Genomic DNA, 18,475 nt, shown 5'->3' with positions numbered 1-18,475 from the left:
CAAAATGAAGGAATTCTGACCAAAGGACCCTATAGACAAAGTTAATAGGCAGATGTTAAGTGTGAAGACATTGCAGTGTCTAAGACTGCAGTGCTTAGAATATATGAGAAACTCCTGCAAACAACAACAGAAAAGACAGCAGCCCCAATGGAAAAAGGGCAATGGACGTGAAGAGCAATTTACAGAAGAGGAAAACCACAAGCATGGGAGGAAGGCTCAAACTCACTAGTAATAGGAAATGCGAATGAAAACAACCAGGGGCTATCACTTTACACCTATGAGATTGGTAAGGATTAATGTTGGACAGCACCCAGATTCTTGCCACTGAAAGGAACGAGGGCTGGGGTAAGAAAAGTAGAAATTGAGCCTGGAACATCTTGTTGTGTCAGAAAATAAGGACATGCTCCAAGAATGACGGGGACGTGATAAAAGGACACAGGAGCCAGCTGAAAGGGGCTGACACTAGCCAAATCAGGGCCAATTTGAGCATCAAAGCAAATAATGGTAATGATGGATTTATAACCCCTGGAATAAAGTAAAATCCATGAGTCCATACTGATACAAGTGAATAAACAAATAAATGGTGTGGTGCTTTTAGGATACGGCTACCAATTCTTTGACACTCTTCAGAAGGTGGAATTGAATTCACTTCCTCTTGAGTAGGGGCTGGACTCAGTGATTCGATTCTAATAAATGGAATATGGTAGAAGGGATGCTCTGTCGGAAAACTAGGTAATAAAAAGCGTTGTGCTTTCTCCTTGCTCTTTCGCTCCGATCAGTCTTTCTGGGGAGGACAACTTCCATGTCATGAGGACCCTCAAGCAGCCCTAGGAAGAGGCCCATGTGGTGGGGAGCGGAGCATGGCCGCCCACACGGCCACATAAAGGAGTCGTCTTGGAAGCAGATCCCTCAGCACCGAGCCATCTGCTACGATACCCACTGGCCACGTAGGGCCACAGATGTCAAATATCTCATTAATATTTTTTTATATTGACAATATGTTGAAATGAGATTTTAGATATATTGGGCTCGATAAAATATATTACTAAAACGAATTCCACCTGTATCCTTTTCTACTGGGACTTGAACATTGGGACTTCCCTGGCGGTCCAGTGGCTAAGACTCTGTGCTTCCAGTGCAAGGGGCATGTGTTTGATTCCTGGTTGGGGATCTAAGATCCCACATGCTGCGTGGCACAGCCAAAAAAAAAAGAAGAACATTAAACATGGGATTCCCATTGTGGCTCACATTCTACTCTTCCTACTGGACAGTGATGCTTCAGCCCCAGCTGAGCTTTCAGATAATTGTAGCCCCAGCCAACATCTTGACTGCAACCTTCTGAGGACTTGAAGGCAGAACCTTCCAGGCAAACTGCTCCTGAATTCCTGACTCACGAATCAGTGAGAAAATGAATGATTATTATTTTAAGCTGCTAAGTTTTGGGGTCATTTATTATATAGCAATAGATTGATTGAGGCAAACATCATAATGGATGCTAAAATTAGTGAAATTGTGAAAAATGAGTGAAAGTTGGAGGAATAACAGGATATTTAAATTGTTTAAAAATATCTCCCCACAAGATACTTACTCATTACAAAGAGAAAATATAGTACCTTGACAGTGGTGAAACCTGGCAGACATCACTCAACCAAGTGATCAATATTAACATTACCAGTAATGGGACAAGTGGCTCTCAGATCCTCCTGGTGGAAAACACCGAGAAGGACACACCACCACTTGTGTGGTTCCTGACAAAGGTACCTAAGTCCAACCATGAGGAAACTTAGACAGACTCACAGGAGGGACATTCTACAAAATAACTGGCCTCTTCAAAAGTGTCGAGGTCATGAATTTTCAGGAAAGGCAGACCGACTGAGGAACTATTCCCAATTAAAGGAGACCAAAGAGATAGGGCAACGAAATGCAGAGTAAATTGCAGGCACCAGTACACCTCACCCCTAAACACTTCAGCGTGCACACCAGAAGCTAGAGTTCAATATTTGTCTGTAAAACTGACATTGAGTGAAATGTACAAATCTTAGGTGTACTTTGGATTATTTTTGAAATCGCGTCTTTCAGATGTAACCAAGTTAAAGATGGGCTCATACTGAATTAGGGTGAGCCCTAAATCCAATGACTGGTGTCTTTATAAGAGAAAGAAGAAGGAGATTTGGATACAGACACGCCTAAGGGGAAGAAGGCCATGTGAAGATGGAGGCGGAGAGTGGAGTGATGTAGCTCCAAGGCAAGGAATGCTAAAGATCCCTGGCAACCACCAGCAGCTGGGAGGAGCCTTCAGAGGGAGCACGGCTCTGATTTCAGACCTCTGGGTCCCAGAACTGTTGGAGAATAAATGTGGGTTGTTATAAGCGGCCTAGTTTATGGTGCTTTGTTATGATAGCCCAGGGAAGGTAATACAGAACATTTACCATCACCCCAAAAAGTACCCTTGTACTTTCCCACTCAGTCCTGCCCACCCTAACCCTAACCCTAACCCTAACCCTAACCCTAACCCTAACCCTAACCCTAATCCCCCAGCTTGAGGCAAACACTCTTCTGATATTTTCCATTATATATTAATGTTGCTTATTCTAGAGCTTCGTATAAGTGGGAGTCATGCAGGATGTATTCTTTTGTGTCTGGTGCTTTTCACTTGGCACAAGATTTTAGAGGTAATCAGGTCGCTGCACCTATGAATGGTTGGCATGCCTATGATTAAAGTCAATTGCTTGAGGGGGAAGCAAATTTTGAAGTTGAGGAGGAGGGGAATGGGCAATAAGGATGGGAAATTTCTCTTCAAAGCTGGGCCTGGAGCTTCCTGCCCTGGGGTGTCTGACCTTTCAAGTTCACCACCTACACCTGCTTTCTGTACTCATAGCAGCTGCAGAGGTTAGAGGTTAGGCTCTGTCGTCACCTGTCGGTGACTCTAGACAAGTGCAACCAGAGATGCCAGCATTGCGCCCAGCCGGGTGGGGAGACTGTGGTTCAGGTTAGTGTGTATTTTCCTGGGTTGTGCCCCCAAATCACTGAGCACCTACTCAGCACCTGCATGAGTCCTCTGTGTGTGTGTGTGTACAGAGATGACCTACATTGGGCTGACCTTGAGGGGCTCCAAGGAGAGGGAGATTACACAAAACTAACTCCAGCCGGGGGAGAATAAGATCCTGTGGTCACCAGGTGTAGGGAGCACAGAGGAAGTGGAGAGTAATTTGACTTGGGCATTCAGGGAAAGTTTCCCAGGGCATTTCTCAGCTGGAGGTGGAAGGGAAGGGTGTAGAGGCAGAGGGAACAGCAGGAGCAAAGGTGTGGAGGCAGGACCATGCCATGCATGGCTTTCTAAACGCAAACAAATAGTAATAAGGTAATACATATCCATGGTGAACATTTGAAAGTTAGAAAAGGAGGTGGGTCTTCCACCTCCCACCTCAGGACCCTCACCCTCCTCCTGCAGTGGACTTCCTCTAGGGGCTCCCAGTGAACCAGCCTCCTGGTAGGCGTGCCCTTGTGCAGTCCCCAGCCCTTGCATCTGGCCTGTCCAGTAGAACGTGACAGAAATGGTGGCGAGCCAGTTTGGGGCTTCAGCCTAAGAAGGCCTAGCAGCTTTCACTTCTGTGCCATGGGGGAAGCCAGCTGCTATGTAAGGAGTGCAGCTCCTGTGATGGGGAGACCATGAGGAGAGGCCACCTGGAGGGGCCACAGGAGAGAACCCCAGCAGAGACAGCTTGGACCACATGCAGGGGCCACGGAGAAAGCCACCCGACAATAACACACATGCAGAGGCCACATGTGGAGGGAGAAACTACATAATGGAGAACGGGGGAGCGAAGAACTCACTGGCAGACATGCTCCAGCAACCATCAGCCATTCAGGCCAGCCTAGCTGAGGTGCCACACGTGGGAATGAAGAAGTCACCTTGGATGTTCCAGCCTGCAGCCAGCCCTGGAGCAGAGACAAGCTGTCCCCTTGTGCCCTGTCCCAATTCCTGACCCGCAGGATCGTGAGCAAACAAAATGGGGGTTGTTGTTAGCCGCTAAGTTTTGGGGTGTGTTATCACACAACGTTCCGAGCACCCTGAACTCCACGCTGCCAGTGCTGCCAGCTTCTTACGGCTCTTGCAGTAGGAGACTACATCCTCGTAAAACACACGAGGACATTTCCGTATCTCCCCTCACTGATGTAGGGTTTGCACACCACACATCCTGGCCTGCACTTGGCCTTTTTCTCTTAACGATAGGCCTTGGAGATGGTCCCAGATGTGTGTGGTTCAGTACAGTCATCACTAGCCACAGGAGGCTACTTAAATTTAATTGAAATTGAACGAAGTAAAAAATTCAGTTCCTGACTCACATCTCAAGTGCTCAGTGGCCTCATGGGGCTGGCGGCTCCCATATGGCACAGCACAGATGTGGAATATGCCAGTCATCCCAGAAGGTCCGGTGGGGTAGTGCTCGTCTGGGTCCTCTCCCGTAGAGCTGCCCCATTCTTTTTAAATATTTATTTATTTGTTTGGCTGCCCTGGGTCTTAGTTGCGGCATGTGGGATCTTTAGTTGTGGCACGCGGGCTCTTAGTTGCAGCATGCGGGATCTAGTTCCCTGACCAGGGATCGAACCCGGGTCCCCTGCATCGGGAGTGCGGAGTCTTAACTGCTGGACCACCAGGGAAGCCCCTGCCCCATTCTTTTCAGCAGCTGGAGAGTATTTCCTGGAAACAACAGCCCCTGATGTTATATCACAAGATTTGCTATTGCAATGTTCACTTGTCCTTGTGCAGGTGTGAGTGTCTTTGTAGTGTAAGTGCCCAGCATTTCTGGCCCAATGATGTTTCCCTTTTTTTTTTTTTTTTTTTAAGAAATTCACGTTCTTTTATTTATTTATTTATTTATTTATTTATGACTGTGTTGGGTCTTCGTTTCTGGGCGAGGGCTTTCTCTAGTTGCGGCAAGTGGGAACCACTCTTCATCGCGGTGCGCGGGCCTCTCACCATCGCGGCCTCTCTTGTTGCGGAGCACAGGCTCCAGACGCGCAGGCTCAGCAATTGTGGCTCACGGGCCCAGTTGCTCCGTGGCATGTGGGATCTTCCCAGACCAGGGCTCGAACCCGTGTCTGCTGCATTGGCAGGCAGATTCTCAACCACTGCGCCACCAGGGAAGCCCGATGTTTCCCATTTTGATAGCTATGGTCAAAGTACAACGAGAGGCTGAACCACTTTGCAAAGCCACTAAAAGTGTGTAAGTGTGCCGTTTTTCCTGAACCTTCATCAACACTGTGTGAATTCACAATTAAAACTTTTTTTAGCTAATGGCGAAGGTTTTCAAGACAAACATGATTCTATCAGGATGCTGCTCTGCCATGCCTTTCTTTGACCTCACAATGCCACTGGGCATCTCTCCATGCTGACATATGAAGATCTACCTTGTCCTTTAAAAAAAATTGTGGTAAAATTCACATAGCATAAAATTTACCAGTGAAAAAAATTGAAGTATATATATATATTTTTAAGATGACGTTATTCTTTTTTAAAATTAACTAATTTATTATTTATTTTTGGCTGCATTGGTCTTTGTTGCTGCGCACGGGCTTTCTCTAGTTGTGACGAGCGGCGGCTACTCTTCTCATTGTGGTGGCTTCTCTTGTTGCGGAACATGGGCTCTAGGTGCACAGGCTTCAGTAACTGTGGCACGTGGGCTCAGTAGTTGTGGCTCGTGGGCTCTAGGGTGTGTGGGCTTCAGTAGTTGCGGTGCATGGGCTCTAGAGCGCAGGCTCAGTAGTTGTGGTGCATGGGCTTAGTTGCTCCGCGGCACGTGGGATCTTCCTGGACCAGGGATCGAACCCGTGTCCCCTGCATTGGCAGGCGGATTCTTAACCACTGCACTACCAGGGAAGTCCCTGAAGTATAGTTGATTTACTATATTGTGTTAGTTTCAGGTGTACAGCGAAGAAAGTGATTCAGTTTTATATATACATATATATATTTTTTCAGGTTATTTTCCATTATAGGTTATTACAAGATGTTGAATATAGTTCCCTGTGCTATACAGTAAATCCTGTTGCTTACCTGTTTTATGTATAGTAGTTTGTATCTGTCAATCCCATACTCCTAATTTATCCCTCTCCCCCTCTCTTTCCCCTTTGGTAACTATAAGTTTGTTTTCTATGTCTGTGAGTCTGTTTCTGTTTTGTATATAGATTTATTTATATTATTTTTTAGATTCCACATATAAGTGATATCATATAGTATTTGTCTTTCTCTGTCTGACTTACTTCACTAAGTATAATATTCTCTAGTTCCATCCATGTTGCTGCAAATGGCATTATTTCATTCGTTTCTTTTCTGACTAATATTCATATATATATATATGCCACATCTTCTTTATCCATTCATCTATCGATAGATATTTAGGTTGCTTCCATGTCTTGGCTATTGTAAATAGTGCTGCTATGAACATTGGGGTGCATGTATCTTTTTGAATTGAGTTTTTGTCTTTTCCAGATACAAGTCCAGGAGTGAGACTGCTGGATCATATAGTAGTTCTGTAAAATTTACCATCTTATAATCCAATAGTTTTGATAAATGTATCATATTTATGTAAGATGCTATTATTAGAGGAGGCTGCACAAAGACTTTATGGGAATGCTGTACTGTCTTTACAACTCTTCTGTAACCTAAAAATGTTACTAAGTAAATAGTTAAAATCAATCGGCAATTTAGAAAAGTTCAAAAAAATTTACCATCTTAACTACAGTTCACTGACATTAAGTATTATATATTCACACCGTTGTGCAACTATCACCACCATCCATCTCTAGGACTTTTCATTTTCCCAAATTGAAACTCTGTACCCATTAAACAACTCCCCTTTCCCCTCTGCCCAGCCCCTGGAAACCACCATTCTACTTGGCATCTCTGTGAGTTTAACTGCTCTAGGTACCTCATGTAAGTAGAACCAGACAATATTTGTCTTTTTGTGTCTGGTTTATTTCTCTTAGCATAATGTCCTCAAGGTTCATCCATGTTGTAGTCTGTGTCAGAACTTCTTTCCTTTTAAGGGCTGAATAACATTCCCTTGTATGTATAGACCACATTTTGTTTATCCATTCATACATCAGTGGACACGTGTTGTTTCCACCTTTTAGCTATTGTGAATAATTGCTGCTATGAACATAGTTGTACAAATGTATTTTCAAAACCCTACTTTCAGTTCTTTTGGGTATATGCCTAGAAGTGGAATTGCTGGATTGTATGGTAATTCTATTTTTAATTTTTTGAGGAACCACCTTACTGTTTCTCACAGTGGTTGTACCATTTGACATTCCCACCAACAATGCAAAAGGGTTCCAATTTCTCCATGTCATCACCAACACTTGTTATTTTGTTTTTGTTTTTCTTTCTTTTGACGGTAGCCATCCTTGTGGGTATGAGGTAGTCTATCATTGTGGTTTTGTGCATTTCCGTAATAATCGGTGATTGCGAACGTCTTCGTGTGCTTATTGGCCATTCATGTATCTTCTTTGGAGAAATGTCTATTTCTAAGCCTTTGCTCATTTTTAATTGAGTCGTTTTTCTGTTGTTTTTTTCCCCTAATAAATTTATTTATTTGTTTATTTTTGGCTGTGTTGGGTCTTTGTTGCTGCGCGCAGGCTTTCTTTAGTTGTGGTGAGCAGGAGCTACTCTTCATTGCGGTGTGCAGGCTTCTCACTGCGGTGGCTTCTCTTGTTGTGGAGCACGGGCTCTAGGCACGCAGGCTTCAGTAGTTGTGGCTCGTGGGCTCTAGAGCACAGGCTCAGTAGCTGTGGCACACGGCTTAAGTTGCTCTGTGGCATGTGGGATCTTCCCGGACCAGGGATTGAACGTGTGTCCCCTGCAATTGGCAGGCGGATTCTTAACCACTGTGCCACCAGGGAAGCCCTTTCTGTTGTTGAGCTGTAGGAGTTCTTTATATTTTCTGGATATTAACCTCTTATCAGATATGTGACTTGCAGATATTTTCCCGTATCTTGTAGGCTGTCTTTCCACTCTGTTGATTTTGTCCTTTACTGCCCAGAAGTTTTAAATTTTGAATGTATCAAATATATCTCCTTTTTTTCTGTTGGTTGCTAGTACTTTTTGTGTCATACACCTTGTCCCTTTAAATGGCTATAGAGTGGTCCATTGTGTGGTTGTTCTGTAACTGGATCTATCAGCAAATCCTGAAGGTTCTACTTTTTAAAATTTATTTATTTATTTGGCTGTTGGCTGCGCCGGGTCTTAGTTGCGGTACGCGGGATCTTCGTTGCCACGTGCAGGATCTTCGTTGCGACATGCGGGATCCTTAGTTGTGGTATGCGGGATCTAGTTCCCTGATCAGGAATCAAACCCCGGCCCCCTGCATTGGGAGCGTGGAGTCTTAACCACTGGACCACCAGGAAAGTCCCAGGTTCTACTTTTAAAATAGATTCAGACTATTTCTCACCACCTCCATGGCTTGGTGGAGTCCCCTGTCATCTGCTTTCATGACTCCAGTTACCTCCTCACTGGGCTCCCTGCTTCTGCCCTTGCCTCCAGGACAGTCCATCCCTCATAGGCAGCCAGAGGGATTCCATTAGAACCGAAGTCTGATACTGTCCCTCCTCTGCTCAGAACTCTCCATGGCTCCCACTAACCCAAAGTAAAAGCCCAAGTCTTTACAGTGGCCCACAAACCCTTGTGTGATATGGCCTCCACTATTTCTGTGAGATAATTTCCCGCTACTTCCCCTGTACTCCACCCACAGCGACTACATGGGCCAGGCATGCTTCTACCTCAGGGCTTCTGCACTTGCTCTTCTCGCTGCTGCTATCTGCATGGCCCACTCCCTCACTGCATTCATGTTTTTGCTCGCCTGTCACTTAAATGAGGCCTCCCTGGACCAGTCTAAAGTTAAAATAAAATCCCCCAACACTCCCCACGCTCCTCCTCTGCTGTATTTTTCTCCATGGTGCTTACCAGAATATAACACTTTGTATAGTTGACTCATTTATCTTGGTTATTGTTTGTCTTCCCCAAGAGGAATATCAACTTCATGAGAATAGGAATCACTTCTGTCTTGTTCATGAATATGTGTCTAGGGCATGAGCCACAGTAAGTGCCCAAAATGTTTTTTTTACACACATTTATGAATGTTTATTTAGGCAAATTTTCCAGAAATGGAATTGTGAGTCAAAGAGAATGCATCTTTTAAATATTTTTAACCAGGTTGCTCAGGTGCCAAAAAATATTTGATGAATGACTAAATGAAAGTGAGTACCTTTCGTCTGTTTGTTGGACATTTTTATTTCTTTCAGTGATGGCTTGCTCTTATCCTGTGAGCATCTATTATATCCATAGTGCTGACCTCTATATCCCATAAGCAAAGTACCCAGTAGGTCCTCCATCAAAAAAATTCATTTAAATCACTCCTGCATTCCCAGAGCTTGCCACATGGTGGCAGCATATGCCCAGGCAAGTTTCACTAGCCGGCGCCAAGGGTATCCCAGGACTCCAAAATTCTGCATCCCAGGACACTGGACCTGGCAGCACTCGGGGATCTAATCTAGGTACCATTCGGCAGGCGGGGAAAGTGAGGTCTCAAAGAGGAGGCATGGTGGGAAAAATCTCGGACATAGGAATCAGGGGAAATCTGGCTTTTAAGTTCAGCTTTTCTACCAGTTCACTGTGATCCTGGGTGGGGGAAGTCCTAACCCACTCTAGGCCTGTTTCCCACCTGCCTGATTTGTGAGGTTATCATGACTTGCGAGGTCAGGCCCTCTGTGGGGCTAAGGGGAGGTAATTCACTCTCATGTGTCAAGGTGGGTCAGTGTGAGGGGGAACAGTAGGCCCAGACGCCCAAGAGAGAGGGGATATAATTACCCGCATTTAATAGACCAGGGATTGAGGTCTAGAGGGTGCCACAGCCAGGAGGGTACAGAGCAGAAACAGAAGTCCTTCCCCGCAACCCCCAACTCCAAATCCACTAGAGACAATCTCCATGGACCATCTCTGATGGTTCCCCCTTCAGCCTTATTTTTCGACCTGCTGGCTGATTTCTAAGCCCTTTCACCTCTCTCTGTCAAGGAAGCAACAATGGCACTCCCTTTGGGCAAGGTGCCTTGGTTTCCTCCTGGAAATGGGGCTAAAGAAAAGCTGCAGAGACTGGGAGAAGGAATTCTGAAAGCAGTTTGGGGGCAGAGGAGGGGCATGTATCTGGGTAGGAAGTGCCTGTTCTTCCACAGTCCCCGCCAGGCTCCTGCCCACCACTCCTAGCCATGTGGTCCCGGCCCACGGCTTCCGGTTTTACAAGAGAAGCTGGAAGTTTGAATTTTGATGTTAAGTGTCTTGCTTTTTAAATGTTGGCAATACATTCATTAAAGAACAAAACAAACAAAAAATCTGGAGCAAAACACTATGGGGTCAAGCTGAACACGTCTCTGGGTTGGATAGGGCTGCTGGCTGCCATTTTGAGACCCTTCCCCGCCCCAGGTTCCTACAAACACCTATGCCAGACGGTAACTGGGAGAAGTCACTGTGGGTGGTGTCAGGTGGATCCTGGTTTCTGGGCCCTTGCTGCCTGCAGGCCCGCTGGGGCGTGCTCCAGGCCTCTGGGCCATAGTGGTTCAGCTCACATCACCGCCGTCCTCGGGGAAAGGCTGGGCATTAATCGTGGGGCAGCAGGCAGGGCCTGTTGAGCAACGAACCTTGTGAAAACAAGGGCTTACGTCACCCGTGCACGCAGCCTCCCTGCAGGACACCTAGGGTGGCACTGGGGTGGGAACTGCCACTGATTTCACTGTCAGGCCAGGGCAGGGTGGGAAGCAAAAGGCTCAGTATTTGTTAGGTGAGGTCAGAAGGGCAAGACCCCAATGGGACTGAGTCGGGTCCTTGGGGGCTGGTCCCCAGGGTCTGGGTTGCCCCTTGACTTGCTGTGTGACCCCAACTGCCCTTATCTGAGCCTCAGCTTTTCCATTTGGAAAATGGGGCTCCCATGGCCAGACCCGTTATGATTTGTTACAAACCCAAAGCGGGAGGTTGGGCTGGAAAGACTTTAATCCTTCCCACCCCTTGAATGTGACCTGGGACACACTTAGCTCTGCTGGGCCTCAGTTTTCTCATTCGTAAAGCGGAGATAATAATACTACCTGCTTCCTACCAGTTATAGGGAGGATTAAATGAGTTAATATATGTAAAGAGCTTAAAATATGGCTCAGAGAGGGTGAAAGATTGTGTGAGGACACACACAAATTAGCTGCAGACTCCCCAGGTCTCACTGCATCTCCCCAGAACCCTGAGAGGTGGGGGTGGGTGCTGAAGCTCAGAGAGGGGAGCCATCTTGTCTGAGGTCACACAGCCCAGCTAATGGTGGGGGGAACCTCACCTTCTCAGCCTCCTCCATTTATTGAGCACCTCCTGTGTACCAGGCACTGTTCTAGGCACTGGGGGAACCGCAGTGAATAAAACAAACAAAAGTCCTGGCCCTGTTGGAGCTGACAATGGGAGAGGGCAGTGGGGACAGAAATCAAGATGCGTAGGTGAGATAATGTTGATTGTAATTGAGAATGGTGAAGGAGATGAAGCAGGGGGATGCGAAAGGAGTGATCAAGGGCCTAGGACTTTCGATGGGCAGGTCAGGGAGGCCTTCTCAGAGGAGGTAACCTTTGGGCTGAGCCCTGAGGAGCTGCCTTGGGCAGAGCTGGGGAAACAGCGGTCTTGGTCCAGAGGTAGCAGCAAATGCATTCGTTCCCTGGTAAATTTTGAGCATGCCTGATCCAGGAGTTCCCATATTTGAGGGCTGGCGCTCATGGAGGGGTTGGTCTGGAGTGGGACTGAGGCAGACAAGACAACTAGGATAACGGTGGCTGGAGATAAGGGCTGGGAAGGAAGTTCACCAGCAGGTGGGGCAGGGAGGGCCTCTTGGAGGCAGTGGCCCTCAAGCTCAGCCCTGAGTGTCCCATTTTGCAGCTTGGGAGGCCTGGCTGGGTGGCCCTGGGGCCTTGGCTCCCCCTCTGGCCCAGAGGCTGCTGGGAAGGCCTAGAAAGCCAGCAGCCTGGGCCAGTGTTTCATCCTGTTCCTCCCTGCCCCCCACCCCCCCAAGGGCACTCAAGAGATGTCATTTCTCCAGCTCTCCAGGGCGGAGGTCACCCCAGCTCAGCAGATAACGCTGAAGGTTGAGCAATGTCCACCTGCCCGCCAGGGCCAGGACTGGGGTCAGTGGGCTGGGGGTCAGCAACCAGCAGGCTGGGAGCTCCTGCCTGGGCGGCCTGGCCCGGGAGTGGCAGAGGGGTAGGCCCAAGTAGCTGCCCAAATGGCCTCGGAACGGCTCAGGAGAGGGTAAGGGGCCGCCGGAGCCCACTCTGCAGGGAGGGCCTCAGGCCTAAATTCAGATCCAGGGGGGCCATCTTGTTTCCCCATCTGTGAACCAGGGGCAGCAAGGGCATGCTTCTGGCAGGGTGAAAAAGCAAACTCTGGGTCCAGGCCCACCCTCACCGCCCAGTAGGGACCTGGTGAAAATAGGGGAATTCCCTTTTCTCTCCTGCATGGCCCCTCCTGAGCCTGGCTGGTCCCCCACCCCACCAGCCTCAGAAACAGGTGTTTTGGCCTCGGGTGCAAATAGGTCTGAGGGTGCCTGGACAAGGGCTTTCCTTCCGAGAACAGTGGGGGACATGAGGCCATGTGATCTTGGGTGTGCTGTGGGCCTCTGGGCCTCTTTGTACCCTGGCAGAAGGCCCTTCTTTATGATGTGTGCCCCAGAGCCGTAAGCCTTAGGTTTGGGAGTCTGTGGTGGAGACAGTAATACAACTAATAATAATAACAGTAACGACACCTTCACGGACTGAAGCTTGGAGAAGTGAAGTGACTTGCCCAAGGTCACACAGTGTGTTGGAGCCAAGCATCCCCGTCCCCTTCCACCCTCCCGGGGGCCCATGTCGGGGTGGTGGGGCTGGAGAAGACCCGGGTGTGGTCTGAGGGGCGGGCAGGTGCGGTGGGCGGGGCTAGGGGAGGGGCGCGGTCGACCCTGGCACAGGCCCAAGTGGAGCTCGCCCCTGACCTGCAGGCCCCCAAACCCAGGTCTTGGTATTTAAGACAGGAAGTCGCCACAGGTGTGAAATTCCCTCCTTCCAAGATCTGGGGATGGGGGCAAGTTTAGGGGCGAGGCTGGACCCAGGGAAGGGCCGTGGAGATGGATCCCCTCTCCGGGAGCCAGAGCTGGGGTCTCCAGCATCCCGCCTGGAGCGCGTCCCTTCGGTGGGGAGTCGGGACTGGTTGCAGCCGATCCTGAAGCCAGCGCCTCCTCCAGCAGGGGGCGGGCCGCGGCCGTGTTTGGGGTGGGAGAAGAAGATCACGTTGCCCCCTCCCCGGATTCTCCCCTCCCTTCTAGTATAGCCTCCAGCCCAGAGGGGGCGGTCCGGGGGCGGGTTAGCGCCTTCTCTCGCTCCCAATCGCGGGGCCGCCGGGTGGGAGTGGGCAGGGGGCGATGCCGCCCCCCACCGGGCCGAGGGACCCCCGAGGGCGCGCTCCGGGTCTCCAGTCTGGCCACCACGCCCCACCGCCGCCCTCCCGGGGGTCTCGGGCGGCCACAGCGTGTCCTCTGCGTGCCTGGGGAGGGGCTGGGGCGGCCTCCAGGCGTGACGCAGCCGTTGCCATGGCCCGCCTTATAAATAACCGGGCTCAGGAGAAACTTTAGCGAGTCAGAGCCGCGCACGGGACCGGGAAGGGGACCCACCCGAGGGTCCAGCCGCCAGCCGCCAGCCCCCGCACTAATAGCGGCCACGCCGGAGGGAGCGGCAACAGCATCAGGGACACAGCAGCGACAGTTCGGAGCTGGGAGGCCGCGCCACCTGCGGGCCGGCCGGAGCGGGCAGCCCCAGGCCCCCTCCCCGGGCACCCGCGTTCATGCAACGCCTGGTGGCCTGGGACCCAGCATGTCTCCCCCTGCCGCCGCCGCCTGCCTTTAAATCCATGGAAGTGGCCAACTTCTACTACGAGGCGGACTGCTTGGCTGCTGCGTACGGCGGCAAGGCGGCCCCCGCGGCGCCCCCCGCGGCCAGACCCGGGCCGCGCCCCCCCGCCGGCGAGCTGGGTAGCATCGGTGACCACGAGCGCGCCATCGACTTCAGTCCATACCTGGAGCCGCTGGGCGCGCCGCAGGCCCCGGCGCCGGCCACGGACACCTTCGAGGCGGCTCCGCCTGCGCCCGCCCCCGCTCCCGCCTCCTCCGGGCAGCACCACGACTTCCTCTCCGACCTCTTCTCTGACGACTACGGGGGCAAGAACTGCAAGAAGGCGGCCGAATACGGCTACGTGAGCCTGGGGCGTTTGGGGGCCGCCAAGGGCGCGCTGCACCCGGGCTGCTTCGCGCCCCTACACCCGCCGCCCCCGCCGCCGCCGCCACCGCAGCCGGCCGAGCTCAAGGCGGAGCCGGGCTTCGAGCCCGCGGACTGCAAGCGGAAGGAGGAGGCCGGAGCGCCGGGCGGCGGCGCCGCAGGCATGGCGGCTGGTTTCCCGTACGCGCTGCGCGCCTACCTCGGCTACCAGGCGGTGCCGAGCGGCAGCAGCGGGAGCCTCTCCACGTCCTCGTCGTCCAGCCCGCCCGGCACGCCGAGCCCAGCAGACGCCAAGGCGCCCCCGGCCGCCTGCTATGTGGGGGCGGCGCCGGCGCCCTCGCAGGTCAAGAGCAAGGCCAAGAAGACCGTGGACAAGCACAGCGACGAGTACAAGATCCGGCGTGAGCGCAACAACATCGCGGTGCGCAAGAGCCGCGACAAGGCCAAGATGCGCAACCTGGAGACGCAGCACAAGGTCCTGGAGCTCACGGCCGAGAACGAGCGGCTCCAGAAGAAGGTGGAGCAGCTGTCGCGCGAGCTAAGCACCCTGCGGAACTTGTTCAAGCAGCTGCCTGAACCCCTGCTCACCTCCTCCGGCCACTGCTAGCGCGGCCCCCGCGCGCGTCCCCCTGCCGGCCGGCCTCCGCGCTGCCGGGCGCGCCGCGGCCACCGAGACTCCGGGAAGCGCCCGCGCTCCCGCCCCCGCCCCTGGTGGCGCCGGCAAAACTTTGGCACTGGGGCACTTGGCAGCGCGGGGAGCTCGTCGGTAATTTTAATATTTTATTATATATATATATATCTATATTTTTGTCCACACCAACCGCACATGCAGATGGGCCGCCCGCCCGTGGTGTTATTTAAAGAAGAGATGTCTATGTGTACAGATGAATGATAAACTCTGCCTCTCCTTCTGCCCCCTCTCCAGGCGCCGGCGGGCGGGCCGGTTTCGAAGTTGGTGCAATCGGTTTAAACATGGCTGAACGCGTGTGTACACGGGACTGACGCAACCCACGTGTAACTGTCAGCCGGGCCCTGAGTAATCGCTTAAAGATGTTCCTACGGGGTTGTTGCTGTTGCTGTTGTTTTTGTTTTTGTTGTTGTTTTTTTGGTCTTTTTTTTTTGTATTATAAAAAAAAATCTATTTCTATGAGAAAAGAGGCATCTGTATATTTGGGAATCTTTTCCGTTCAAGCATTAAGAACACTTTTAATAAACTTTTTTTTTTTTTTGAGAATGTTTAAAGAGCCTTTTGGGGGCAGTAGTTGGCTTTGATTTTTTTTTTTCCCCTTTATTTTGGATTTATGATTTTATATTTGCTTTTCTGGTGTGTGTGGGGTTGTTGTGTGTGTGTGAGTTGCTATTATTTTTGGCTCTTTAGGTGGTTGGGTGGGGGGGTTGCAGCTGCTTTTTCTCTTCTGCTACTCCCCCAGGGCCTGTGCTTGGAGATGGGGGTACCAGGCCGGGGCGGGGGAGGGGCAGAGGAGTGCTGGGCCAGGCTTTCAGGGTGACTCAGTGCCGCTGGGTGCTGGGGAGGAGTGACTCGGAACCTTGCTTGGGGAGGGCCTGCAGGGCCTCTGGCTGGTCCTGAGTGCTAGGCTTGGGTTTAGATGGGCCTGGAGGGCTCTGACCTCTGCACAGTGCTTGGGGACCCAGCCAGCAGAACTGTGACTCTGAAAGAGGAGGGGATACAGGTCTTGGTCCTGCTGAGCCCAAGTTGGGGCAGATTCTTTTGGAAAGTGAAGTGGGGCTGGCTGTTTAGAAAATAGTATGTATGTGTGTGTATGTGTAATTTTAAGAGAGTGGCCTGGGTGGCTAGCTTGTGTTTGTATCCCTGGCCAGTGGGAGGGGAGAATCCGGGCCAGGTAGGGGAAGTGGGGGGAAGGGTTCCTGTACTTCCACTCCTTTTCCTAGGAGTGGGAGATGTGCCATTTGTCCTCTTTGCCCAGTTGTGGACACTGAGGCCCAACCTCACCTGCTCAAGGTGGCTGAGCCCAGGTGTGAACCCAGGGCTGCAGTCCCTGATTCCCTGGGACAGAAATGGCCCCAGGCAAGGCTTTTTCCCTGCCCCCTGATACCCTCCCGCCCGCCCCTTCGCACTGCACCTCCACCCCTATTCCAGCCCTGGACAGCATTCCTGAGAGTTGAGGATGTAGACGGAGGGGTTGGTGGATACACGTACAGCGTCCCACGGTGCCTGGCACGCAGGAGGTGTTATATAAGCGTTTGCTCTTGTTATTATTTTTCTCTGGGAGGCTCCTGGCATTTGGCACTTGAGTCTAAAGCGCAGCGCGAGCATGGCCAGCGCTTGCCAGGGGCCAGTGTCCAGTAAACCCTGGACCTGCCCCATCTCATTTAAACCTCACAGCAACCTTTGGAGAGGTTGCTACCATTACAAGGCCTGCTTTTAGAGCCGTGGAACAGCCTTTTGGCTGTCAAATCCCAAAGGGTGAGAAACTGGTTTGGGGGCCCCCTGCTCTAGGAATTCAGGGGTGGAAGGAGGGTGGAATGGGGGGCTGCATAGCTTAGTTTGCTGAGGGCCTGGGGCAGCCTGGGATCTTGGGAGCAGCTGCTGATTTTGTGGTTTGAGAAGGGGGAAATGCTTTTGCCCTCCCTTTCCCTTTGGAGGCCTGGATGTTCCTTCCCCGTGGGAGGCCAGGATATGGGAAACAGAGGCGCTCAGCCCCCACCGTCATGGAGCTGAGGATCAAGGCAGACACCATCTCTCTAACCCTAGTGTCTCCTGTTCGTGGCCTGAGGGCTGTACAGAGCGCTGGGCACAAATAACCTCTCTTTGGTCCTGGGCATCCAGTGTGGCCCTGGACAGGTCTTATCCTGGGCGGCCTGATGACTGATGGGAACCTGGAACCTCAAAGTCAGCCCAGTATCAGCACCAGCACATCGGCCCAACTGCCTCTAGGATTTACCTGCTGAAGGGCAGAGCCTGGGGGCTGGACCTAGGGAAGGAGGTAGCTCAGTCTTTTGGTGGGGAGGGGAGCTGCCATTTAGGAACGAACCTCTCTAATCCCCACTCCTTTGGTCATGGAGAGCTGGCTGGTGCCTGCTGCTCACCCACTGTTGTCACCAGAGGACGCAGAGGTGGTGCGAGGGGGGCAGCCTGGTCAAAGAGTGACCCCCAGGCTCCCCTTTCCTGAGTGCCGCCTGAGAACGAGTGTTGAGTGCAGCTCTTTACACACTCACACCCTCCCTATAATCTGCATAAGCACCCAGGGAAGGTGCTCCACTGGTTTTACAAAAGTAAACTGAGGCCCACAGTAGTGAGGTTAGTGCTCAGGTAGAGCAAGGGTGGAGCCAGTTAGGAAGCTAAGTCCGACTCCCAAGTCTCTGGGGAAAGCTTAGGGCTGAGAGCCTGGCTGGTCATCCCAGCCCCCACCCCAAATCCTGGGCCCTTGCTGGAGGGCTCCTTGCCCCACCCCCGGCTTAGGCACCCCAAGTGCCAGAGTTAAGTGGCTTGCTTATGGTTTCACAGTTTGGGAGCAACATTAAGGGAGTTTGAACCCAATCCCATCTGACTACCCCTGAGGAGGGCTTGGAGAAACAGTTAACAGGTTGAGGGCTCTGATGGTGGTCCTGGTGGCCTGTGGGAGCACTGTGGCCAGAGCTGTGCCCAAAGGACTTGAGGAAATGTCATAAATGGGGGGACACCTACCCTATGGATCACTAGGCTAGGAGAGCTAAAGGCTTGCAGGGAGGAGGGGCCAGTCCGTTCAAAAGCTGGGAAACAAGAAAGAGAGCTGGATGGGGTGAAGCACGAGGAGGCCAGGGACGTGCCTTGAGAAACAGGAATAATAGTGGATGCAAGTTCAGTGTTTATGATGTGCAAAATAGCACGCCAAGACCTTGGCATAGATGGATTTGCTGATTTCTTCCAACTGCCCAGGAAGGCTGGTCGTGTTAACCACAGACCCATTTAGTGGGATTGACCACTGAGGCTAGCTGGGAAGCCCAACCAATGTTCGCTCAGGACAGGAGAGTTGACAACACATTTACACCTCATAATCTTGTGTAGTTGCCCCACAGCCTGGTGATCTTACCAAGGATAGAAGTGGGTGTCAGAAATGAAAAGCTGGAGACACTGTCGGGTGCCGGGCCGTGTGCTCTTGGAGGCCATGGCTTTTGTTGCTGGCATTTTCCTGCCAAGCCA

General features: G+C 51.5%; 1 protein-coding gene across 1 annotated transcript; it reads left to right on the top strand.

Moving 5' to 3' along the window:
* Positions 1–13,490: 13,490 nt before the first annotated feature.
* Positions 13,491–15,547, top strand: CEBPB (CCAAT enhancer binding protein beta). The gene is made up of 2 exons (XM_082430493.1): positions 13,491–15,079; positions 15,239–15,547. The coding sequence occupies exon 1, from the start codon at positions 13,883–13,885 to the stop codon at positions 14,918–14,920; it is 1,038 nt and encodes a 345-aa protein (XP_082286619.1). The 5' UTR covers positions 13,491–13,882; the 3' UTR covers positions 14,921–15,079; positions 15,239–15,547.
* The last annotated feature ends 2,928 nt before the right edge of the window (positions 15,548–18,475 follow it).

Source organism: Balaenoptera physalus, assembly GCF_965194825.1.
Source record: "Balaenoptera physalus genome assembly, chromosome: 16".
In the NCBI taxonomy this organism is placed as follows: domain Eukaryota; kingdom Metazoa; phylum Chordata; class Mammalia; order Artiodactyla; family Balaenopteridae; genus Balaenoptera; species Balaenoptera physalus.
This window is presented reverse-complemented; position numbering and strand designations above follow the sequence as displayed.

Excerpts from the sequence above, each read along its gene's own strand:
- CEBPB (XM_082430493.1), top strand. The coding sequence starts at position 13,883 with ATGCAACGCCTGGTGGCCTGGGACCCAGCATGTCTCCCCCTGCCGCCG.